Source organism: Eleutherodactylus coqui, chromosome 1 (assembly GCF_035609145.1).
Source record: "Eleutherodactylus coqui strain aEleCoq1 chromosome 1, aEleCoq1.hap1, whole genome shotgun sequence".
Classification (NCBI taxonomy): domain Eukaryota; kingdom Metazoa; phylum Chordata; class Amphibia; order Anura; family Eleutherodactylidae; genus Eleutherodactylus; species Eleutherodactylus coqui.
The window spans coordinates 52,703,605-52,730,773 of record NC_089837.1 but is presented as its reverse complement, the minus strand read 5'-3'; the positions used below and the strand labels follow the sequence as shown (position 1 = coordinate 52,730,773).

Below are 27,169 nucleotides of genomic sequence, written 5' to 3'. Positions count from 1 at the left end.
CTCCCGTGCAGGAGTGCGGAGACACAGGGACGATTGTCTGGCATCGTTTGCCCGACATTCTTCCCATGTAAAAGGACCTTTAGGGCTGTTTCACACGGAATGATTGACATTCAAAAAAATATTTCAATCATGCAAAGACCGAACGGTAATCGTTCATCATTCATTTTATGTAGGCATAAAAATCATTGTTCATTCATTTGCAAGTCCTTACAGATAAAAGGCGATTGTTCAGTTATCAAAATGATTGAGCGAATGAGGAAATAATGAAAAAATGTAAACAATCATTTGTGTATGTAAACTGATGGCATTTTAAAGCAAATGACTGTCATCGTTCTGTCATTCCAGCGATTTCTCATGACGTGTAAAATGACCCTTTTTTGCATCACCCAACATCTCTTCAGTTTCAGGTAATGGATAGCTGCCTTTAAGGTACCTTTACACGGAGCAACTATCCTTCAAATAGTCACTCAGAAAAGTCCTTGAGGCCTACAAAGGGCAGTCATTTGTTTACTTTTACACAGAGTGATGATTGTTCATTAGTCATTTTGCTGCGATCTCTTTCATAGAGGGGATGTCGATGCAAATTTATTCACAAGTCGGTCAAATACTGGTGACACTCATCGGTCACACACGAGGTATAGCACATATCTCATGGGTCAATGGTTCAGAGGTGAATGCACCAGAAGCAGTCAGGTCTAATGTAGCCCCAGGATGAGCCTGAAATGTGAAGTTTTGCAGCAGTCTTGTAAAGAAAATAAAGAGCTCCATTTTTGCCAAGTTCTCTCCGGCACAACTTCTCTTGCCTACAGTAATGGAATAAATTGGGTAAAGAATGCAAATTGGCATTATTAAAGGGAAGAAAAAATCATAAACTGCTGTATACCCCCAGCTGGGCTGCTTTAACACATTTATGGTCTCAGTGCTACAATATCATAAATTGGTCAACCCTATCAGGACATTTTTATTTCCCCCCAACATTCATAAATTGAAAAAAGGTGCACTCATCCTCTCCTTGCACCCCACGTTGGGTGCCACAGAGAAGCCACTCAGTGTCAGATACAGATATCCCCATACAGTTCCTTAGATGACCTCCAAGTATATCTGCCAGAGATGCTCCCACCTGAGTCCCTGATGTACCCCCACAGTGCCTGCCTCAGATGCTCCTGGACAGGACTGGGAATCTTCTGCATCTTTGGTCCTTTGGATAAAGTAGCCGTGCCCCAACAAGTCATGTATTGGGGATTTATGAAAAGTCAGTGTGCTACTTATTATTAAAATTGTTCCATCAATAAACCTAATGTTCTCAGTGATGCATTGGAGTCACCCTTGATAAATCTTATACAGTGGGAGCCTTGGTCACTGGAACCAGCCTTGACACTCCTTGTGGTACTTCTATTTACCTTTGGGGGTAACAAATAATGGGGGTGCTCCATTGTTTTTGGAATTGTCCATGGCCCTAAATGCACTATTAAAGTAACTGGGTCCTAGAGTTTGATGCATTGGATTATCATTACAGATTTCAATTTGGTGGAGGTTTACTCATCTCTACTTCTTACTTAACCAAAGAGGACATCTGAGAAGATTACTCACCAGCTGAAAAGGGCATGAATGCTTCTTTTCTTAAAAAATTTCCACTGGAATCCAGGAAGTGTTCTGGGTGAAACTCATCAGCTTTTACAAAGTGTTCCTTGTCATAAAGTACAGAAGTCAGAAGCGGAATCACATGTGTTCCCTAGAGATTTGAACATTTACACAGGTCATATTTACAATTGACTATTGATTAGTTTATCACTAACAGGAAGGCAATACATAACTACATTTCAATACCAGACTCTTCAAGTGCACAGATCAGAGGAAAACAAGTTCATGGCAATTCTACCCTGAATAGCCACTTTCAAATCTTGCCATTTTATAGTTGGTGATCCCTGTATGAAAAATTAGTCATGTGACCACATACTGCAGCATAAAATTAAATGAGAAAGTATTATGTAGATCAGTTTCAGTGTGAGTACTCGCAAGAATGGGAATATCTAGTGATTTGAGCAACTCCAACAAAGCCTGGTCAACTGTGCTAGACTTGCTGGGATCAGGACTTCACTATCAAACTTGTAGGATTTTCCAGTACAGTGGTGTGAAAAAAGAGAATAGTGTCATCAAGGAGAAAGTTGAAGCAAAAGTGGATCCTGCGGACATAAACAACTCATTGTACCGTAGCACAGATGGGTTATAACTAGAGATGAGCGAGCAAGTTTGGATAAAGCAGTTACTTGAACGAGCATCGCTCTTCTCGAGTAACTGCTTACTGGTCCAAGCAGGTTCGGGGGGGCAGTGGGGGGCGGGGGACGGCGGATGGTAGCTCCGACCCTTGACAGTTTGACACATAACCAATACTACATCTGGAGTAGCAGTCTGGAATTCCCCGCAGTGAAGACTGGTGGAGATAAAGCATGAATGTCAGGGGACCCCGATGGTGTTCCCAGAGTTAGCCCTAATCCCAAAATTGATTTAGTGGCACTGTGGGTTCACATTCACTGTTCTGACAACCATCCTCACACGTGTCAATAGTTCAGGCTGATGGAGGTAGAGTGATGGTTTTCTTGGCACACCCTGCATTGTCAGACACCTGGTTGATACCACGATGAATTTTTGCGGTTTTGGAAGCCAAAAGAGGTCCATCGTGCTGCTAAATAGGTGCCTCTAGTAAAGTGACCATTCAATCTATATGTATGAAACCATAAAGCAGTGCATGGGCTGGACTATGGGATCTTTGTGACAGCACTGTCTACAAATATCTGAAGGGCTGTCACAGTGCAGGGGGATCAGCTCTATTCTCATCTGCACAAGGAAAGACTAGAAGCAATGGGATGAAAATGAAAGGGAGGAGACACAAATTAGATATTAGAAAAAACTTTCTGGCAGTGAGGGTGATCAATGCGTGGAACAGGTTACCATGGGAGGTGATGAGTTCTCCTTTAATGGAAGTGTTCAAACAAAGGCTAGGCAAATATCTGTCTGGGATGATTTAGTGAATCCTGCACTGAGCAGGGGGTTGGACCAGATGATCCTGGACGTCCCTTCTCACTCTACCGTTCTATGATTCTATGATCTTATAAGTTGTGCTTCCATGAGGCAATGTATACTGCCCGAGAAGCAGCTGGAGTTATGAACCTATAGAAGGCATAAAGTTTCATTTTTACTTACTTTGGGTAAAAGATATCCCCTGAAGTTAACATCTTGAGTAGTAGCATGTGGGAGGTTGGTTGGAATAATGTTTCCAAAACGCTGAATCTCATGGATGACGGCATCAGTATATGGCATATGCTTACGATGAATCAATTGGGGCTCAGCCGACCCAATAACTTTCTCAATCTCACTTTGGACTTTTCCTATGGCCAACAAAAAAAAATCCATAAGCACATTAAAAAAGTAAAAGGTTTTGTCATCTAGTTTGATAACATTTAGTCTGGAGTTCTTCTCCAACTCTGATCATGTGACAGTCATAATAAACACATAAGGGAGATGAAACAATACCTCCACAGTGCCAACTATTGGAAGGCAGCAATACCTTAAGTCAATGTTAGACTCTTGATACAAGCCTTGCAACAATGACCAGGAATTGAAAGCAAAGTCATAGCCCATGCACATACAGCTGTTTCAAGGTTTTTGCCCTTCATCAGTGTACAGTAGGATTCTGACTTTGCTAGAGAGAGGCCTGGGAATTGGGTCATAATAAAATTGCAGATTAAGGCAAACATCATGCAACCTTAATATTTCCCAATGGTCAAACGTCTTGCCATTGTCACAATTCACTCATGATTTTTTTTCCATAGTCAAAAATCAACGTTGACTGTTTTGGTAAACTGCAATGTTACCATAAATAGAAAAAGTCATCTTAGAGTAACTGCTCCTTTGGACACCGTGGTATTGCAGTAGCAAGAGTGGCTGATAGGGGGCTTCTGAGCGCAGTTACTGAGTTTGTTTAATTAACCTGCACCTGGAAGGGTATGCCTCCCTCACAAGCTCAGGGTCCTGTGAGGCCTGTGGAACATGAAGCCCAAGGGTCTATGCAGACCTGGTGCTGGTCTGTGAGGGACCTGGAAGTACAGAGCAGACAGGGGGTAGTCGGCCCCTCGCTCATCACGTGTTAGGGCGAAATCACCTTCCTGGAAGGTACGCTGAAAGAATCGGTATGCGTTGCTGTGTGCACTGTGATGTACAACAGTGCGAAGTTACATGTGATATGCTGGACTGTATTTATGTGCTGAATACCTTTTCTGTGCTGCTGTTGAATTAAACGCTGGAGGAACCAGGATTTGGACTTTAATCTGTGTTCTGGAGGTCATTGCGGTGCTACCACCCCTGGGCAGGGAAGAATAAGCGAGAGATCCTGGGCAAGTAACCCCCACTTGCCACAACACATATACACCATTTTCCAATTCTTCCTCTTTCAATGGGATTTATCTGAAGCAAGTGATTAGTAGACCTCTGCAGCTTTATTTACATAAGACTAGTCCCCTTTAGGTAAAGCTGCCATTGGAACCCAACAGCCATCCCATCGACTATCGCTCCTGTGCTTTCACAATGGAACGATAGTTGTTTAGAGAATGAAGGTGAAGTGGGCTAGAAATCATTCGGCCCGTCTGCCTCTGTTCAGTGTAAACAGAGAGTCATTCATAGGTAACACAGGCTGATAGTCGCTTGGATTTTAGGTGAGCTAAAAACCAAGTAAACCTGACAGGTGAGCGATTTCTCATTCAGTACCCTGTTGTACATGGGATGACTATTGTCCAAGTTTGGTGTCTCTATGAATTATTCAGCAGTCATCGTCCCATGTAAAGTTACCTTAAACTGACACCCATATCCATGTGTTTTAACAATAGTAAAAAGTTGTGTCATCAGTATTGATTACATTTAATTTAAACCTCCATTCTGGCCTTTGGTCACATGGTGCACCGTGTAATGTAGTATATATGCACAATATACAGTCTCTTACTTTGGATTTCTGGATATTTCATCATCAGTAGAAGACCCCATCTCAGGGTGGTGGAGGTCGTTTCCATGCCAGCCGCAAAGAGGTCTGTAACAAGTTCTGTTAGGTTTTCATTGCTGAAGTATAATTGAGGTTTTTCCTAAAATATAAAAATATATCACAAGCACATTAGTGTCGTAGTAATAAGATGGAATGTCCTCGTGTAATAAGCCAATGTAGAAACCTCATATCATATTGCATGATGCTTAGTGTTGTCCTTTAGAGCAGTATTAAGCGATATTATCTAACTATTTGAATGTCGACTTCCATGAAAATATACACCAAATAGCCACTTTTTTATGTAAGGGTTTTTATTTTGTGGGATTAGTTGTACTTTTTATTAGTACCATTTGTTGATCTGTGCAGCATTTTTACCACTTTCTATTCAGTTTTTTGTATGGTGGGATAGGCTAAATTAGCTATTTTCTCCACGTTTTAAATTTTTTTTACCATGCCGTGCACCCTGCAGATTAAATAATGTACTAAATTCCCTTTCTGGGTCATTACGAATGCAGAGATTCCACATGTGTAATTTTGTTTTTAATTTTTTACAAAGTGAATGGAGAAAGTAAATGGAGATAGAGTCTCAGACGTCATAGCCTAATTTACCTGGCAGACCCAGAGGCTATATTCAAGCCTCTGGGTGCCACAGAGACCAATCAGGACCCCCTGATCACATTATGGAGGGTCCGATGGTGACAGAGCCCCATCCCTCTGTCAGCCCTTTAATCTGCGGTCGCACAGACCACGGCATGTAAAGGGTGCCCGGTTATCATCTGACAGACAATCCCCAGCTCTCCCTGCCACGGGGACCATCGGCCGGCTTCTGACAAGCCGATAGTCTCTGTGGCAACGTGTAAACAGTGCAGGAGTTCAAAAAAAGAAGCGGGAAGTTGCCGGCAGATTGGTTAAATCTTCCCACTTATTTGTAAAGTCCTGCTGTGGTTCTCTGTGGGACTGCGCAGGCGGTGTGTATGCAGAACACAATGCCGTGACACAGCATTGCCGCGAGAAAATCGCAGCTATATTGCTCGAGCTGATACCACGTTTTTGTTGTGCTACAAAGTCCCTGGCACTATTCTTCATCTCTACTGGCCGGAGATTAAAAAATCCCCGCCTCTTGGAAGCACTGGCTGTGATTTGCTGACGCTTAGCCAATCAGAGCCAGAGTTTGATGAATGGCTGTGATTGGTTCACTAAGCGTCAGCCAATCAGAGGCAGCGCTTCCAAGAGGCGGGGATTTTTCAATCCCCGGCCAGAAGAGATGAAGAAGAATAGTGTTGGGGACGGGGAAGAAGATGCGGATGGGCTGAGAGCGCTTCTAATGTGATATATACTTTTTTTTAAAATTTTTCCCTGCAGCTAGGGCTTAGCTTATGGGTTTGACAGTAGGATTTCCTACTGTCAAAGTTAAATCGCGTTTTCGTGCAATGCAACAGAGAGGAAGGTTCCATAGGGAAACATGGGCTACAAAATCTCACGAGTCGCATGCATATCGTGGGACCCTATACCCCTGATGACGCCAGAGTTCTGGTGAAACTATTTGGGGGAGCTGGTCCATTAGCACAGAGCCTCATGTAGTTTATCCTGCTAATGCTCATCTCAGTCTTAGTTTATCTGGCCGCATTTATCACACATGCTGGCAGATTTATGCATGTCACCAAGAGTTGTCCCAAATTGGAAACTCATCTCTGCTCAGTGGAATTAATGTTTCAGTACCTCTTGTTGTTTCACCAGGAATGAGTCGATAAGATTCCTCTGGTCATTTACATCCAGTTCTTTCCTCTGGTTGGTGAAGGTCTCTCGGTTAAAGTCATGCAATACATTCATATTCTTGGCCAGCTTTTTTTTAATTGTGGAACACCAGCGCATCACAGATGGAAATGTGTTATATAACTGCAGTGAAAAAAATAACATGAATGGATGTAAAAGAGCTTAAAAGCTTAAAGACGAAGGACACATTTGTACTGAATTTATTTTATTGTTCCTTTTTCTTCCTAATTGCAAAATAAATGTCTAAATAGTCATCATTAAAACAAATTCCTACTATTTTTCTGCTGTAGACTCTGTGCAATTCTTGTACATAGTTGTCTGTCTGTGTTGGGTTTGGATAGGCTGGGGGAAGGAAATCTGGGTACTTGCGCTGACCCTTTCAGATGTGGGTTGCACATGCACCCAACAGGTCCAGGCAGGAGCAGAAGGAATTATATGGACTTCTGCACTGCATACAGGAAGGCATAGGATTCAGGTAAACAGCAGCAGAGAGAGGTAGGAGGCACCATTAGTCATGGACAATGACCATCACAGAAATATTTACCTATTAGGCTATGCCTAAGCCACAGCCTAATATATCAGCTACAGGGACCTTTCTTATTCTTCTTGCTGCAATATTTAACTGTCAGCCCTTGGGATTGTGTCACAGGATTGCTGGTGATGTCATGATAAGCGAAGCCCCTTCCCTTTGTTTTGATGACTTAGATGCTGCAGTGTACTGTGGCATCTAAGGGGTCACAATATGGTCTTCAATGTGCGACTTGTGAGGGTCCAATTCCTAGGAAACCCTCCATTCACATGAGGGTGAGGTCCAAGTGAACAAAATAAATTCAACCTGTATCGCCATCAATATGTGGTCATCCGATCCCTAGGAAAACTCACTATTCAGCAGTGATTGGTTTGTGTCTGGTTTTACAGCACGGCATTTTTCAAGTAAATGTAGCTACGCTACAATACCATATATATCCACTTTGATAAGAGTGGCACTGTATTAAGAACTCTCATCAAGGTGGATGTGATGCTTCAACAATAACAGCTGCAACTTCTTTCTGCAGATTGTTGAAGAGCGTAAGGGACTGTTCACACGAAACAGAATATTCAACAACAGTGTTGCGGAATGTGCCCTCCTGTGGAATGTTCAGCCCCAAAATCTGTACTGCCAATGTACAGATTTTGGTGTAGAATTTAACACTTTGCAGTCCAATTTTGGATTCAGGGTTTCCTAGGGGGCTTTCTCTTTCTACCATTTTACAATGGCCTCATCTGCTGGCTAGAGGCAGTACTGCAGAATGAGACATGCTGGATAGGCCCTTGACAACAGTAAGAATACCCTGCCAACGTGTTCTGACATCAGAGCTGTAGAGGCTTCAATCAGAATGTTGAAAGACGTCAGACACTAGATTGGAAAGGGTTAAAATAGCAGAATCCTGCTGACAATTCTGCATCAAAATCTGCAGTTAGCAGTGCAGATTTTCATGCAAAATTCAGGGATGGCATATTCCGCAACACTGTTGTGGAATATTCCATGCCATGTGATAAGTCCCAAAAGCTACCTTATCCCGGGCCATGAGTTGCCCGAATAATCGCTTAAATTAGTTATTTTAGGCAACTGTCAGCCCGTGTATATATCTCAGGAGAGAAGGCACTGAGCATGAAGTTGCTGAGTTTTTGCTAGTCATTCCATTTCAGCTCACTGAAAAGGAACTACTGCTGAGCAGATTCTTCCTCTGTGTAAACAGGAATTGCTCACTGTTTGAACAACTACCTGTTAAAAGTGAATGAAGGCAAGTAGGCCACAACGATACCCAGCCAGCTCTGCCTTTATCTCAACAACTATCGTTTTTGCGCCTGGCAGTGATCCATTGTAAAAAGGCCTTCGGGCTCTGAAGACATGTTAAAAGCAGCAAAGATGAAGATAGATAGACTAATTGCCAAAGAGAATAAAACTAACGCAAAACTGTTCGGCAACTATATAAATAGTAAAAAGATTAATACTGAAAATATTAGCCCTATAATAAATAATGTAGGAAAATATCTAGAGGGTGATGAGGAGAAAACAAATCATTCACATAGTCTTTCTCCAGTGTATTCACAGAGGATAATGAAATGTCAGATGAGATGCAGAATGATAAGATAAACTCTCAACTAAATGTCACCAAGCTAACCCAGGAAGAAGTGCACAGCCATCTTAAAAAGGTTAAAATAGACAAATCACTGGGTCAATGGCATAGACCTCCGGGTTTTAAGGGAATAAGGGAATGTGACAGACAGACTTTGTTTCTTATATGTCTAGTGACAGGGTCTGTTCCACTGGATTAGTGTACAGCCAATGTGGTGCCAATATTCAAAAGTGAACCTGGAAGCTACAGGCCGGTAAGTCTTACTTCTATTGTAGTTAAAATGTTTGAAGGGTTTCTAAGAGATGTTATCCTGGAGTGCCTCAAGGAAAATGGCTGTATAACTCCATATCAGCATGGGCTTATGAGGGGTCGCTCCTGTCAAACCAGCCTGATCTGCTTCTACGAGGAGGTAAGGTCTAGATTTTTCCAAAGCGTTTGATACTGTGCTGCATAAAAAGTTGGTATATAAAATGAGAATGCTTGGTCTGGGCGATAATGTATGGAAGTGGGTAAGTAACTGGCTCAATGATAGAAAGCAGAGGGTGATTGTAAATAGTGCCTACTCTGATTGAGTCACCGTTACTAATAGGGTGCCATAGGGGGGCAGTTTTGGGCATGCTGCGATTTTCGACGATTTCCTGCGCAGAGACCTTTTAGGTCTCTCCCCTGCTCCCCTACGGCGGAATATCGCTAGCAATATTCTGCCTTGGCCGCGGACAGGCAGCCTTACTAGACAACCAGTGTCAGGCAGCTGCTATCAAGGCAAATAGGATCATGGGGTGCATCAAAAGAGGTCTAGGGGCACATGATGAGAACATTGTTCTTCCTGCGTACAAGTCACTGGTCAGACCACACATGGAATATTGTGTACAGTTTTGGACACTGCTACTCAAAAAGGACATATCAGAGCTTGATGGGGTACAAATGCGGGCAATTAAAGTAGTAAACAGAATGGGTGATCTACAATACCCAGAGAGGTTATCAAAATTGGGATTATTTAGTTTAGAAAAAAGAAGGCTGAGGGGCGACCTAATAACTATGTATAAGTATATCAGGGGACAATACAGAAGGTTGTGCCAGCAGCACCAGTAGAAAACCCACTATGGGTCGGACCATGGTATGCAATAACCAAAGGGGGAGGGAATTCAAACCTTTGTCCCTTCAAGAAGTCTAAGTAGCAAAGAAAAGGCCTTTTGGCAGCATCTAGCTTGAAAATAACCTTGCGGTTGAAACGTCGCTACATTTGTGTTATGATGAGATAATAAACTCCTCCTACATGTTGCACCTCTAAATGCTGCCATAGGTCTATTCTTTGCTATTTATACCCAGGACTGTGACAAGGGGGCACCCTCTACATCTAGAGGAAAGGAGGTTTCTACACTGGCATAGAAGGGAGTTCTTTACTGTAAGAGCAGTGAGGCTATGGAACTCTCTGCCTGAGGACATGGTTATGGCAAATTCGATAAAAGATTACAAGAGGGGCCTGGATGCCTTTCTTGAGCGATACAATATCATATGTTATAATCATTAATAACTTCAAAAGGGTTGTTGATCCAGGTATTATTCTGATTGCTAGATTGGAGTCAGGAAGGTACTTTTTCCCTTTAATGGGGAAAATTGGCTTCTACCTGATTGGGTTTTTTTTTGCCTTTCCTGGATCAACATTAGGGGTGTGGAATAGGCTGACCTGGATGGACATGTGTATTTTTTCAGCCTTACATACTATATTACTACGTTACTTCTATGGATATTTATCAGTTTTACAGTTTTTCCCAGTGAACCCCTTTAAATATAACATGGAGTTGAGCTGCTCACCACAGCCATTGGGTCTCCAAATAATTTGGCATTTTCATTAACAATCTTTAGCAGCTTCACAAGTGTGGGATCTTCATAAGGAAATCGATGACTCAGTAAGATGGAGACTATAATGTTGGCCACAGCAGCATTTATTGCCATATGGTTATCAAAGGGTTCGCCTGGAAATACAAGGGTCAGAATATGTTAATTACATCATCTGAAGTATGTATATATGTAAAATACAACATTTTCTAGTGTATTGAATAATTCCAGTTGCATTGATAGCCAAAAGGCAAGCATGCTGCCTCTGATAAAAGCTGAACCAGTGTCATGGCCTTTTGGCTAGCACTGCTGGCACAACAATTTTTCCATCAGCAAAGGTAAAGACATAACTACAATAGTGGGTACAGAGCAGGGTCGTAACTATAGGCTCACGGGCATGGGTGCAATAGTTCATCTGTACCCGTACCCATACCTAAACCGTGCTGCCTACAGCTGCAAAACAATTTACATACATGATCTAAGCAGTTGGCATATATTTACATTCCACAACTCCGCGATGGAGGATCACTACTTTCCCGAAGTGATGCAAGGTGGTTTTGATATAAAAACACCTTGCATCTGCAGGGAAATCACATCTTGGCGAGCGCGATAACGGGCCGCAAATCACAGTCCGATATCGCGCTGGCCCGTGTGAAGTTAGCCTTATGCCAGGATGGTCCTTATCAGTGTATACACGAGATGCACATTTTCCTGTATACAATGTTATGGAGCATGCTGGTGTAACCTGGATATCGCCTGTATATAATTATGTATGTACAGCTGGTATAAGTTATACCAGCTATACATACAAGATAACATGTGGTACATACCTTGTTGTACCGCGTGTACTCTTCCTCTGCTCTCCTCTTCGACTCCCAAAATTGTCAGTGCATCACCGGGCAGATCAATCACGCTACCACCGGCGCACTGATAGACTGCAGTTGTGACCAATCGCAACTGCGGTCTATCAGTGGAAGGGAGGAGAGAGCGCCCGGGGGGTCTGTAGCCTGTAATTGGCTGCCAGCTCCCAGCTAACAGCCCTCCCCTCTTTTAATGCCACCCACAGCAGGCCCGTAGGCCGCGGCAGTGGAACGGCATATGGCAGGAGGCCCCTGGGCCCCGGTTCACTAAGTGGCTGGGTCGCAATTGCTACCCCGAGCAGTACACCATTGGTACAGAGGTAACCCAGGTTCCGATGCCCGAGGAGGCCCAAATGTCCCTGCGACACCAGTATTACAAGAGCCCTGTTCTAGATTGGTTTTGGGGCCCATGAGCTTCAAACTACACCTCTGACTGGGAGTCACCATGGTCGGACCTTTACTCATTGGACATTGATGGCATATAATAGCAACACCATCATTAGAAATGCCATCAATGTCTGTAGTGAGAGTAATAAACCTTGAAAGAGTGGATGTTGGCACTTTTTTACAGTTTGATGCATATTTATAAAGGTACCTTTACGCAGAGCGATTAACACCAGAATTATAGCTGAAAACAGCAAATTTGAGCGATAATAGTCCCATGTACATGTGTCTACCGGCAGAGCGGTGAGCGACAAATTGTTCACCTGTCAAAGTTGCTTGGTTTTCAGTAGAACAAAAAACAAGCTATTGTCAGCCCGTGTAAACAGGAGACTCTCAATGTTTGACTGACTCCTGCTTACTATGAATGGAGATGGGCAGGCCAGAACGATCCCCAGCCCACTCTGCCTTCATTCATTTGAATGACTATCACTCCTGCTTATGAGCCTGAGAGTCATCTCATCTAAAGGTGCCTTAAAGCATTCTTAAATTGTAATTGCATGTGGAGAAAAAGTTCTGATAATCCATTGCGGTGAAGATTACAGTCTAGAAGGGGTAGTTCAGCTTTAACTTTATTTTCAGCATAGGCCATCAATAGTAGATTGGCAGAGGTCTGCCATCCGTGCACTCTGGCAATTATTTGTTTGCCGGGCCAGTGCCCTACTGTACGGAGTTTCTGTGTTGCAGTGTTGTGAATGGAGCTGCATGTTTCCGACATCTTAGCAGCTGCTAAAAGTATCAGACTGGCCCTGCCAACAGCTGGTCATCAGAGAACCTCTACTGATCTATTATTGATGGCCTTTTCTGAGGATGGGTCATCAATAGTCCCTATAATTTTGGCTCAGTTGGATAGTGTCACCTGTACTAGAAAGGTCTCATTAACATCCCTGTCCAAAGGGAGATTTTGTTTGTTTTTGGAAGCAACACCACTCTAGTCCATACGATGTCCCTGGGATTGCATCTCCTCCCCATTCAAGCGAAAGCAGATTCTTTTTTCTAATTTTGGGCAATTCCTTTGAGAAGAGCCTACAAACCTTATTCAGAGATTGTCTTGTACATGAATCCAACTCTTAGGTTGACTGCATAGTAAATATACTGATTTGATAGACTACTAACAAAATTTCACAGACAGACCAGAAGATCATCCACTAGTTGCAGGAACTCATGTAATAACAGAAATCAACCATAACAGGGAACATGACATCAGACATTACCATTTGAAAATGACCATGGAGCAGATCATGGAGACCTTAGCTGGATGGTTGACATTCAGAATTATCTTCTCTGGTGGGACTATTGTACCCCATGATACAATGGTCTCACTAGATGCTACTACTACTACTAAGTATAGTAAGTTTAACTCAATAAGCACCACATGGAACTGTTCACCAACCTTTATAAGATCTGAACTTCTGGACCAAAAAATTACTTTCTTCAGTAATCTTATTTTCAATGGTTTCCTTCCCCATTCCAAAATCTCGAAGTGTCGAAAGAGTGAAACGTCTCATCACTTTCCAGTTATCATTGTGAGCGAAAACAACTCCTGAGGACATGAGGGAAAAATAATAGACATAGAAGATGGCGACCATCATTTTCCCTATAGTTTAAATAGTCAAAAATTCTCACAGATGGAAACATTTTTCTTCCTTGGCCACTGAACCCTGGCTGAGTGGTCATCTGCACAATGAATGGCACATGACCGCCAACCGGCTTCTTCTGGACTATTCTGAAAAGAGAGCTGCTGGAGTAGGAAAATATATATTTTTCATTTATTTTACACCATTTTAAGCTTGTAAAAGTCCAGGAAAACATCTTTAATTATGTAGGTTTAGGGAAGCTGTTCATAAACAGGAAAAGGCATTTCCAAATTTTTCAGCTTCATGTTTTAGGCCTTAAAGGGCGCTTCCAAGTTTTCGAAAAAATGGGCAGATTGCAGTGCATGGTTAGAAACTTTGGCATACTCACTGCTCTAGTCCCTTGTTGGTCCTGTCATCATTTCCCTCCTTACTTTGGCTGTAGTGACCATTGCTGCCAATGATTTCCTCATCAGTACACATCTTGAGACCATTAAAGCTAGCTACGATATTCGCTGCAGCAGTCAGAGAGAAGCTTACCATTGTAATCAAAGTAAAGAGCCCAGTGGTGAGGGTGGAAGTGGTGGTGCTGGATTGGCAAGGGATCGGAGTTGTAACTTATTCGTTTTTGATGGGCCACTCTGGAAGAAACACGTTTTTTTCTTCCTGCCTCCCTAACCTGATTGCCTTTCGCACTTTGGAAGTCCCCTCTGTGTATTGCAGCCACTTCCATGCCCTGCAGCCCACTGTGTGAAGGTGAGATTTTTTACTTTCACTTTCAAATCAATCCCATGATGCATCAGCATAACATTAGCTACAGGCTATACTATTTATGTCTGCTGGGAGGAAAGTTTAATTTGCATTACCTTTTTATTCACCTAAATAATCTGCAGGGCATAAGTATACAGTCAGGAGGAGCTGTGACCTCCTCTCTTATAACTATGTGAAAGGAACTGTGTGATCATCAACAGTAACTGTAATAGAAGTGCCTGTGTGCGCCTATAGATAGTTTGCATGGTAAGGTATATGCAACAGCATCATACAGAATGAAAAACTGACTAAAAACTGAACACATAACCCCAAGAAAATCTGAGCTGCTCGGAATTGAGATCACATGACTATTTGAGAAAAAAGCAGCTGGGATCTTCAGATATAAAGGAATAACTCACCAAGGTAAAACTAGCTCAGGCACTGTGCAATAAAAATAATATCTTAACTATGTGCTGTGGGTGGTAGGATTACACTATCAAATATCTAGAGTTTTTCTGTTTTACTATCTTTTGTTGAACACAAGTTTGTGTTACCGATAAAAAAAACATCATGTTTGAAATAGAACATGCTCTGTTTGTCCAAAACTGCAATGTCCTTTTTCTTGCAGAACGAATAGCTCTCATTCTAAGGCCTCTTTCACATGACTGTGTACGTTTTAATGCTCACCCTTTAGGGCCCCTTTCCACTGGCAAAGAAATCATACGTTTTTTGTGCGATGCAAGAAAGAGTAAAAACACATGATTATAAAACGAATGAATTTCACGATGTTTTCACTCCAGCGATGCTGCATGAAAAAAAAAATCGCAGCATAACCATTCTTTTTGCAATATCGCACATTGAAAGCTGTGGCAACTGCAGCAGGGGATTCCTTGGATGTGAAACCCCTAGATGCTGTCAAATTCAGGGGCCTAAAGTTGTTGTCAATGGGGCTTGCAGCAGTAGCGCCGGCCCATTGAAAACATAGGGAGAAGATGGTGCTCCTCTGCCACTGCTGTGACTGTGGGACTCCCAGCGGGGATGAAGGAATCCCCTGCCACAGCTGTCACAGCATTGGGTGAGGATTGCGATCTTCTCCCATTGCTTTCAATGGGGCCGGCACTACTGCTGCCCCATTGAAAGCATTGGGATGAAGGGAACCCCTACAGGGATGCTAGGCTGTTTTGACATGGAAATGCCTTGCATGCAGGGGCTTCCCATGTATTGCAAGAGCGATATTGGTCCGATATTGCTCTCGCCAGTGTGCAGGAGGCCTTATGCCGTTAAAAATTGCATGAAAGACAAATAGTCATGATTAAGTCCTGATCTTAATTAGCTTTTTCTCCTCCATTCACATGGCCAGCTGTGGTGTATCAGCGAAAAAATACGCTGCAGCGCAGAAATCCCTCGGTCGACAGAAATCCTCGGAATTACTTAAAATGCTTAACTATAAGCAGCTGTAATCTTTTTGCAGTGTTGGACACTGGAAAAATCCCTGGCCCTTTTTTTCAGCTCCAATCGAACTCTATGGGAGCTGCCAACGTATCTCGGCAAAAGATAGGGCAGGACCTATCTTTTCACGTGCCGTATAAAATCGGTCGCCAATGTGCTATTTTTCCTGATGCAATGTTATTGTGCACCCAAAAATTGCTTATCTGAATGAATAAATTGGAATCCAATGCTTCAGATGGTCGCGATTTTTGGATGAAGCTCCAATAGCGGCATAAGGCCTACACTGTAGGGGAAAGGGGGGATTTAAACAATTTTATTCTCTATTTTGTCCCGCCAGGTGAATCGAAGCTGCAATCTTCTGATTGCTTGTATAATACTTTACAATGCTTAGTATAGTAGATTGATGTCTCTAGCAAACCTGGAGGCATGTGTTAGTCTGGCTGCCATGCAAACCCATCAGTATCTTGTAATTGTGTTTTCAGGCTCTGATGGGTTGACAGAGGGGGGATCTTCTCAGCCTCCCGAAATGCTGCAGTTGCTATTGCCTGTTGCATTTATGGTCTTAGGCAGCTGGGATTTCAGGTAACTTTGATCCTGGCCTTGCAGAAGGAAATCAGTTTTATAGGAATCTGTTCAATTTAAAACTTAACAAACACTAATGAAGCAATAAGAAGATATTTACCGTATCCTTTTGTTATTTCATGAAAAATTGGCACAATTGGTCTTCCTGAAAATTCATCAGCATGATTGACAAGGGCGTCTTTCACTGCCTCGTATCCACACAGTACAACAACTTCCTCTACTCCAAGTTTTATCGTGTATACCGGTCCATACTTCTTCGAGAGCTGCAAAGTGAAGCGGGGTGAAGCTATTATTTGGGGTCTAAAGCTGGAATGGCGTACATAAACTTATAGTACGTTTGGCAGAGCTCTTAGCGAGCAGTGGAGCACATTCAGAATAGAACATTCCGTTTTAAGTGAAATGTTCCAAAAAAAAAAAAAAAGGTATTATCAGGGTGTGGGTGATCGGCATATTGAGATTCATTAAACAATGCCGGTTTGGAGCTGGTGACCACAGAAGACTCCAGACTCGAACACGCTGCTAGTGGTGGAGTGGGTATTACCAATTACAGACCAGATTCTGGGCCATACCTTGCATAATCATCCCTATTGCAGGAGTGTATCAGCCTCTGGATCTGCTTTATACATCCTATCATTTGAAAGATGCATTCTTGCAATAAGCAAACAGTCTGTTGCAAGTATAACTCAAAATGGACCTCTAATTCCTGAAGGTTTGATTAACAGGTCAATCATCAGTAACAGTTCTTTGTAAAACAAACAGTCCATGGTTCTCGAATCTAATTAGATCATGACTCCATTGCACAAAGGGTTTCTCTTGCTCTTAATTCTAGTAAGGATGAGACACAAAGTGGCAGCAGACAAGCAATACAATCTTCATCTGTTCAAGGGTGCTCCATTGGGCAACAAATCCTTCCGCAAAGCTCACAGGTTACATAGTGGTTCTTGTGTGCAGGCCATGTAAGGGGTCTGGTACAGAATCTCCACTGGCATCTGCTCTTCCCTTCACATCACTTCTGGTGTACTCTGCTCCTATGCGGTGCCAAAATTAGGCTTTCTAGTGGCAGAAACTTCTCCAACATGTGGCCTCCCGACAGCCAATCACTAAAATAGTATAAATGTAATTTGCAAAAGGAGCTACAAGCAGTAACAATGGATGACCACTGGAGGTCTGTCAGACTGGGGTGTCTAGGGACCAACAGTAAAATTCATTCTGCGGTCTCACAGCAAAATTACATGCAAATATTACCTGATTGCCATTCAAACTTTTCCTGGCCCCCACATTCTTCTTACATTTCAAGGGGAAGGTGACAACATTTGTGTGCAGCCCTGTCTCTACTGAAGTATGTGCCACTGATGCAGCTGTAAGGGACTGGGGACCACTCCTGATTTAGGGCCCACCAGGGAATTCACCTGTTCCCCTGTGGGCCAGTCCAAGCTGGCATGGCAATGCCAAATAAATTGACTACTTTCTTTTTTTTACTACTCTTGAATATAACATAGAACTTTTGTAACCACTATCCAAAAATGTATAAAAACACTTGAACACCTCCAGGTGCTTCCGATCTTTTCTTACAGACTCAAATCCATGAGATTTATCTGATTGAGATATCACATTGCCAAATACCTGAGAAAATTGGTGGGGGGTTGGGTGAGATCCCTATCCAGGACCCTCATCTAACAGCTATAGCTAAAGGGCATTTTATATGGCCTAATGATTTATGAAGAACAGCTTAAGGGCTCCTACCCACTTGCATTTTTTTAACACTGCGATATCACTGTGTTTTTTTTTAAGCGATTGTCAATGAGACATTCTAATGTTAAAAACACATAAATTTGTAATGCCTTTTTAACATTAGAAAGTCCCATTGACAATCACGTAAAAAAAAAACGTAGCGATATTGCAGCGTTAAAAAAACGCAAGTGTGTAGGAGCCCTTAGGAACGCTCTACTTCCCAATTATTTTGCCCTGTGAAGGTACTGCCGATGAACCAAAACTCTTGTTCATCAAGTGATCACATGTTTTATGAAGCACAAAAAGTTATCATTGTTGGCAGCACATCTTCCAATGTGAATGGGGGATGATTAATGATGATGACGACGACGACTACGACGACGATGATGACGCCACCGATACCCGATGATGTGAAATGATCGATGGTCCCCCCCCCCATTGAGTCTGAATTGGCTTGTGTGAAGGCCCAGAAGGTGAGCACCAATCTCGTTAATCAGCACTTGTTATCACTGGCAATTCTATACATGTAAAAGGAGCCTAGAAATGGCTATAAAGAGTTTCCTATTCCTGACAACCTACCATGTACGTGTACCACATGGACAGCCCATTCATTTAACTGAAAACTGTGTAATGCTTCATTTCTCCTGTGGTGGCGCTGCAAGGAAATTAAACACTAGAGATGAGCGAGCGTACTCGTCCGAGCTTGATACTCGTTCGAGTATTAGGGTGTTCGAGATGCTCGTTACTCGAGACGAGCACCACGCGGTGTTTGAGTTACTTTCACTTTCATCTCTGAGAAATTAGTGCGCTTTTCTGGCCAATAGAAAGACATGGAAGGCATTACAACTTCCTCCTGTTATGTTCCAGCCCTATCCCACCCCCTGCAGTGAGTGGCTGGGGAGATCAGATGACACCGGAGTATTTAAATCTGCCCCGCCCGCGGCTCGCCACAGATGCATTCTGACATAGATCAGGGACAGTGCTGCTAATGCTGCTATAGGGACAGCGTTAGGAGTTATATTAGGCTTCAAGAACCCCAACGGTCCTTCCGAGGGCCACAACTGACCGTGTGCAGTACTGTTGAGGCTGCTGTGAGCAGTGTTGCACTTTTTTTTTTTTGTATATCGGGCATGCAGAGCATTGCGTCCTCAGTCTGCAGTCATTGTACAGAGTATAGGGCCAGTACTGGTGAGGCAGGGACAGTGGTACAGGGAAAGAGATATACAGGCTATATAGGCAGTGGGCTTTTTCAAAAAAATTGGAGAAAAATAGTATATTTGGGCTGCCTGTGACCGTCTTCAGTGTACTGCGTGTCTGCTGGGGGTAGTAGTCCTAATTAATACGCAGCTAAGCGTTACAGCAGGCTTGACTGCTTCTGCGCTGTGAATTCCACTAGCTGAGTCATACGCAAACCTACGTCACAGTGCAGGCGTGTGCAAAATTGTTTGCTGGCTCTGCTGTCTCGGTTACATCACAGCCGTCATCCCGCCAGAGGGAAACAATATACATAATATACGCTGCCTACAGTATCTGTCTGCTGTACCAGCTCAGCATTTAAAAAATATAAGCAAAATACTTAGGGCCTACTAGTGGCCTTTGGCCACTTGACTGCTTCTGCGCTGTGAATTCCACTAGCTGAGTCATACGCACCTATGTCACAGTGCAGGCGTGCGCAAAATTGTTTGCTGGCTCTGCTGTGCGTAAGTGAAGTCAGCCTCCAACCACAGGCCAATAAGCGGCACATTTAATTACAGCGTTCTGTTTCTGCTCTACTCGTAATACACCATGCTGAGGGGTACGGGTAGGCCTAGAGGACATGGACGCGGGCGAGGACGCGGAGGCCCAAGTCAGGGTGTGGGCACAGGCCGAGCTGATCCAGGTGTATCGCAGCCGACTGCTGCGGGATTAGGAGAGAGGCAAATTTCAGGGGTCCCCAGATTCATCTCACAATTAATGGGTCCACGCGGTAGACCTTTATTAGAAAATGAGCAGTGTGAGCAGGTCCTGTCGTGGATGGCAGAAAGTGCATCCAGCAATCTATCGACCACACAGACTTCTACGCTGTCCACTGCTTCAACTCTGAATAATCTGGCTGCTGCTCCTCCTTCCTCCCAGCCTCCTCACTCCATTGCAATGACACATTCTGAGGAGCAGGCAGACTCCCAGGAACTGTTCTCGGGCCCCTGCCCAGAATGAGCAGCAATGGTTCCTCTCCCACTGGAGGAGTTTGTCGTGACCGATGCCCAACCTTTGGAAAGTTTCCGGGTCCGGGGGATGAGGCTGGGGACTTCCGGCAACTGTCTTAAGAGCTTTCAGTGAGTGAGGAGGACAATGACGATGAGACACAGTTGTCTATCAGTGAGGTAGTAGTAAGGGCAGTAAGTCCGAGGGAGGAGCGCACAGAGGATTTGGAGGAAGAGCAGCTGGACGATGAGGTGACTGACCCCACCTGGTTTGCTAAGCCTACTGAGGACAGGTCTTCAGAGGGGGAGGCAAGTGCAGCAGCAGGGCAGGTTGGAAGAGGCAGTGCGGTGGCCAGGGGTAGAGGCAGGGCCAGACCGAATAATCCACCAACTGTTTCCCAAAGCGCCCCCTCGCTCCATGCCACCCTGCAGAGGCCGAGGTGCTCAAAGGTCTGGCAGTTTTTCACTGAGAGTGCAGACGACCGACGAACTGTGGTGTGCAAGTTTTGTCACGCCAAGATCAGCCATAGAGCCACCATCACCAGCCTCACCACCACCAGCATGCGCAGACATATGATGGCCAAGCACCCCACAAGATGGGATGAAGGCCGTTCACCGCCTCCGGTTTGCACCACTGCCTCTCCCCCTGTGCCCCAACCTGCCACTGAGATCCAACCCCCCTCTCAGGACACAGGCACTACCGTCTCCCGGCCTGCACCCACACCCTCACCTCCGCTGTCCACGGCCCCATCCAGCAATGTCTCTCAGCGCAGTGTCCAGCCGTCGCTAGCGCAACTGTTTGAGCGCAAGCGCAAATACGCCGCCACGCACCCGCATGCTCAAGCGTTAAACGTGCACATAGCCAAATTGATCAGCCTGGAGATGCTGCCGTATAGGCTTGTGGAAACGGAGGCTTTCAAAAACATGATGGCGGCGGCGGCCCCGCGCTACTCGGTTCCCTGTCGCCACTACTTTTCCCGATGTGCCGTCCCAGCCCTGCACGACCACATCTCCCGCAACATTGTACGCGCCCTCACCAACGCGGTTACTGCCAAAGTCCACTTAACAACGGACACGTGGACAAGCACAGGCGGGCAGGGCCACTATATCTCCCTGACGGCACATTGGGTAAATTTGATGGAGGCTGGGACCGAGTCAGAGCCTGGGAACGCTCACATCCTACCCACCCCCAGAATTGCGGGCCCCAGCTCGGTGCTGGTATCTGCGGCGGTGTATGCTTCCTCCACTAAACCACCCTCCTCCTCCTATGCAACCTCTGTCTCGCAATCAAGATGTATCAGCAGCAGCACTTCGCCACCAGTTGGTGTCGCGCGGGGTGGCAGCACAGCGGTGGGCAAGCGCCAGCAGGCCGTGCTGAAACTACTCAGCTTAGGAGAGAAGAGGCACACGGCCCACGAACTGCTGCAGGGTTTGACAGAGCAGACTGACCGCTGGCTTTCGCCGCTGAGCATCCAACCGGGCATGGTTGTGTGTGACAACGGCCGTAACCTGGTGGCGGCTCTGCAGCTCGGCAGCCTCACGCACATGCCATGCCTGGCCCACGTCTTTAATTTGGTGGTTCAGCGCTTTCTGAAAAGCTACCCACGCTTGTCAGACCTGCTCGGAAAGGTGCACCGGCTCAGCGCACATTTCCGCAAGTCCAAGACAGACGCTGCCACCTTGCGGACCCTGCAACATCGGTTTAATCTGCCAGTGCACCGACTGCTGTGCGACGTGCCCATTCGGTGGAACTCTATGCTCCACATGTTGGCCAGGCTCTATGAGCAGCGTAGAGCTATAGTGGAATACCAACTCCAACATGGGCGGCGTATTGGGAGTCAGCCTCCTCAATTCTTTACAGAAGAGTGGGCCTGGTTGGCAGACATCTGGCAGGTCCTTCGAAACTTTGAAGAGTCTACCCAGATGGTGAGCGGCGATGCTGCAATCATTAGCGTCACCATTCCTCTGCTGTGCCTCTTGAGAAGTTCCCTGCAAAGCATAAAGGCAGACGCTTTGCGCTCGGAAACAGAGGCGAGGGAAGACAGTATGTTGCTGGATAGTCAGAGCACCCTCCTGTCTATATCTCAGCGCATTGAGGAGGAGGAGTAGGAGCATAAGGAGGATGAGGAGGAGGGGGAAGAGACAGCTTGGCCCACTGCTGAGGGTACCCATGCTGCTTGCCTGTCATCCTTTCAGCGTGTATGGCCTGAGGAGGAGGAGAAGGAGGAGGAGGATCCTGAAAGTGATCTTCCTAGTGAGGACAGCCATATGTTGCGTACAGGTACCCTGGCACACATGGCGGACTTCATGTTAGGATGCCTTTCTCGTGACCCTCGCGTTACACGCATTCTGGCCACTACGGATTACTGGGTGTACACACTGCTCGACCCACGGTATAAGGAGAACCTTTCCACTCTCATACCCGAAGAGGAAAGGGGTTCGAGAGTGATGCTATACCACAGGACCCTGGCGGACAAACTGATGGTAAAATTCCCATCCGACAGTGCTAGTGGCAGAAGGCGCAGTTCCGAGGGCCAGGTAGCAGGGGAGGCGCGGAGATCAGGCAGCATGTACAGCGCAGGCAGGGGAACACTCTCCAAGGCCTTTGCCAGCTTTATGGCTCCCCAGCAAGAATGTGTCACCGCTCCCCAGTCAAGGCTGAGTCGGCGGGAGCGCTGTAAAAGGATGGTGAGGGACTATGTAGCCGATCGCACGACCGTCCTCCGTGACGCCTCTGTCCCCTACAACTACTGGGTGTCGAAGCTGGACACGTGGCCTGAACTCGCGCTGTATGCCCTGGAGGTGCTTGCTTGTCCTGCGGCTAGCGTCTTGTCAGAGAGGGTGTTTAGTGCGGCTGGGGGAATCATCACGGATAAGCGTACCCGCCTGTCAACCGACAGTGCCGACAGGCTTACACTCATAAAGATGAACAAAGCCTGGATTTCCCCAGACTTCTCTTCTCCACCAGCGGACAGCAGCGGTACCTAAACAATACGTAGGCTGCACCCGCGGATGGAAGTATCGTTCTCTATCACCATCAAAAACGGGGACCTTTTAGCTTCATCAATCTGTGTATTATATTCATCCTCCTCCTCCTGCTCCTCCTCCTGAAACCTCATGTAATCACGCCGTATGGGCAATTTTTCTTAGGCCCACAAGGCTCAGTCATATGACTTTATTAAACAATGTTTATACGTTTCAATTCTCATTAAAGCGTTGAAACTTGCACCTGAACCAATTTTTATTTTAACTGGGCTGCCTCCAGGCCTAGTTACAAATTAAGCCACATTAACCAAAGCGATTAATGGGTTTCACCTGCCCTCTTGGTTGGGCATGGGCAATTTTTCTGAGGTACATTAGTACTGTTGGTACACCAATTTTTTTGGGCCCTCGCCTACAGTGTAATCCTAGTAATTTTTATGGGCTTCGCCTGCACTCATGGTACAGCAAGGTTTGTGGGGTTGGCCTACACTTTTGCTACATAAATGTAACTGGGGCCTTGTCTATACTGCAACTACTGAAATGTGCAAGAGACTGTTATCTCCCTAAACTGCTGCAACGGGAATGTTACTGTGGCCTGTCTTGACTGCTACTACTACTGAAATGGAACTAATACTGTGCTCCCCCTATACTACTGCTTCGGAGTTGTTACTGGGGCCTGTCTTGACTGCTACTACTACTGAAATGGAACTAAGACTGCGCTCCCCCTATACTGCTGCTTCGGAATTGTTACTGGGGCCTGTCTGGACTGCTACTACTACTGAAATGGAACTAATACTGTCCTCCCCCTATACTGCTGCTAGTGATATGTTACTGGGGCCTGTCCCTAATGCTACCGCTGAAATGTTACTAATTCTGGGCTCTACCTATACCGCTGCTAATGCTATGTCACTGGGGTGTGGAAACGGAGGCTTCCCAAAGACATGATGGAGGCGAGGCCATTTCCAACCAACGCGGTTACTGTTCAGGTGCATATAACCACGGACACGTGGAGAGGACACGTAGTGCCTCAAAAACATCCCCCTCCTCCTCCAACAATGAAAACATTCTTGGCAAATACCTTTGCATAGGTCCGTCTGGTGGCAGTCCAAGAATTTCACCTTTACCGACACAACAAGAGAGCCCCCCCACCATCCCCCCGCCACGGCCCACTTAATCCTGGCCGCATTCCGAAAACCAACTACTAGGTCCGCAGTCGCCACCACATTCCCACCAACGCGGTTACTGTTAAGGTACATATTACCACTCTGACTGGGGCATGCACTGTGGGCCGAAGCACACCTGTATTGTATGTGACGTTAGCTCTACTGAGCAGGGCACTGCAATGGGATACATTAATGTACCACCGAAGACCACCTGCATTTAATCTGACGTTAGCTTTGCTGTCCAGGGCACTGCAATGGGATATATTTATGTACCGCCGGTGGGTTCCAGGGAGCCAGCCATGCTGTGGGTCCACAGGGACTTCACATTAGGGATTTGTACCTGCCAGTGTCTATGTATTAAAAACCCCGGTCAGACTGGGGCATGCAGTGTGGGCCGAAGACCACCTGCATTTAATCGGATGTTATCTCAGCTGTGATGGGCACTGCAATGGGATATATTTATGTACCGCTGGTGGCTTCCTGGGACCCACCCATGCTGTCGGTCCAAACGGAGTTGTAACTGCCTGTGTCCACTTCTAAAGAACCCCAGTCTGACTGGGGCATGCAGTGTGGGCCAAAGCCCACCTGCATTAAACCTGACGTTACCTCAGCTGTGATGGGCAATGCAATTGGATATATTTATGTACTGCCAGTGGGTTCCAGGGAGCCACCCATGCCGTGGGTCCACAGGGACTTCACACTAGGGAGTTGTACCTGCCAGTGTCTATGTATTAAAAACCCCAGTCAGACTGGGGCATGCAGTGTGGGACGAAGCCCACCTGCATTAAACTTGACGTTACCTCAGCTGTGATGGGCAATTCAATGGGATATATTTATGTACCACCGGTGGGTTCCAGGGAGCCACCCATGCTGTGGGTGTACACGGAATTCCTATTGCGGAGTTGTACCTGCCTGTGACTATTTATAAAAAACCCCAGTCTGACTGGGGCGTGCAGACACCTTGACAGAATGAATAGTGTGTGGCACATGGTGTGCATCGTGTGGCAATGTTCCCCATTGCTATGCCCACGTGTGCAGCTCCTGATAGAGGTGGCACAGGATTAGATTTCTCATTGCTTCTGTACAGCATTGTGGGCTATCGCCCCGCCCCTTTTAAAGAGGATCGCTGCCTGGCCATGCCAACCCTCTGCAGTGTGTGCCTGCGGTTCCTCCTCATGGCAGACACACTTATAAATAGACATGAGGGTGGTGCGGCTATGAGGCCAGTGTGTGGCATGAGTGCAGCTGAAGGCTACGCAGGGACACTTTGGTGTGCGCTGTGGACACTGGGTCGTGCGGGGGAGTTGGGCAGCATGTAACCCAGGAGAAGTGGCAGCGGAGTGTCATGCAGGCAGTGATAGTGCTTTGTTGGAGGTAGTGTGGTGCTTAGCTAAGGTATGCCTTGCTAATGAGGGTTTTTCAGAAGTAAAAATTGTTGGGGGGGGGGGGGGCCCAGTCTTGCCGCTATTGTGGCTTAATAGTGGGACCTGGGAACTTGAGATGCAGCCCAACATGTAGCCCCTCGCCTGCCCTATCCGTTTCTGTGTCGTTCCCATCACTTTCTTGAATTTCCCAGATTTTCACAAATGAAAACCTTAGCGAGCATAGGCGATATACAAAAATGCTCGGGTCGCCCATTGACTTCAATGGGGTTCGTTACTCGCTCATCTCTATTAAACACTTATTATCGGGTTCAATTAGACATTACAGCTGATTGCTGAGGGTTTCATCTGCTGGTCCCCCTGATCAGCTTCCTATGATCTGACCCTTCTGTCAAAAGGGATAGTATTGTATAGAGTGGACAATTCCTTATTTACTCTCTATACTGTATGCAGCTTATTATATTCTCCTGCCTACTGAACCCTTTAGGATACAATTGTTACCATGCAGGGCGGCGCAGGGTCCCGCGGTCAGCGCGCGCCGCTCCGGCGTCGGCTCCGGCATCGGCTCCAGCATCCTGGAGCTCCGGAGTCGGGGCTCTCCCGGCGACGTGGGGTGGCCGGTGTGCGGCGGCGTGGGCGGGTCTGCCCGTAGGGTCCCGCCCACACTCCTCCACCTTTCTTATGCAGCAGTGGGGGAGTTGGCTCCTCCCACTCTCCGCCCCCAGGCAGAGTCTTGTAGTTATAAGGCTGGCAGTGACCTGAGCTCACTGCCAGTTATTGGTTCTGTCAGCTACTAGTTAGTTCTGTCTGCAGTTCCCTCCAGTCAGTTCGCTAGTCTGCTTGTCAGCTTCCTTTCCCTAGCTTTGTCTAGTGCTCAGCATTTTCTGTTGGTATCTCCATCTGCCTTCCTTGTAGGCACTCTGTCCCCTGGTAGTTATTTCCATCTAGGTAGTCGCCAGGTCCCTAGCCAGAGTAGGGACCGTCGTCCAGTTGTCCGCCTGGGGTTAGCCAGGGCCGAGGCAAGTAGGCAGGGACAGTGGAGTGCGGGAAGTTCAGGGCGTAACAACAATAGTCATACAATCTGAAGGTTACCTGGTGAAGTGTTTGATACGGTTTCTTCAGGTCCAGAATGTGCAGATTTCCAATGATGGGTAGCGGTCTGGGTCCGGGGGGAAGATTATATTTAGTACTTCTTTTCCGTCCATAGAAAAATAGTGCAACAAAAAAGCACAGAATGACAGACAGAACCAATGTGGTGGGATCAGAGAGGTCCATGGTGCCGGGAAAGGTTTCTATGGAAAGACAGATATA

General features: G+C 45.8%; 1 protein-coding gene across 1 annotated transcript; it reads right to left on the bottom strand.

Annotated features, from left to right (window-relative positions):
* Positions 1–108: 108 nt before the first annotated feature.
* Positions 109–27,169, bottom strand: LOC136620994 (cytochrome P450 2K6-like). The gene is made up of 9 exons (XM_066596154.1): positions 26,951–27,169; positions 16,518–16,680; positions 13,456–13,605; positions 10,738–10,898; positions 6,749–6,925; positions 4,994–5,129; positions 3,202–3,386; positions 1,591–1,732; positions 109–803 (listed from the first exon to the last, which is right to left on the bottom strand). The coding sequence occupies exons 1-9, from the start codon at positions 27,131–27,133 to the stop codon at positions 625–627; spliced, it is 1,476 nt and encodes a 491-aa protein (XP_066452251.1). The 5' UTR covers positions 27,134–27,169; the 3' UTR covers positions 109–624.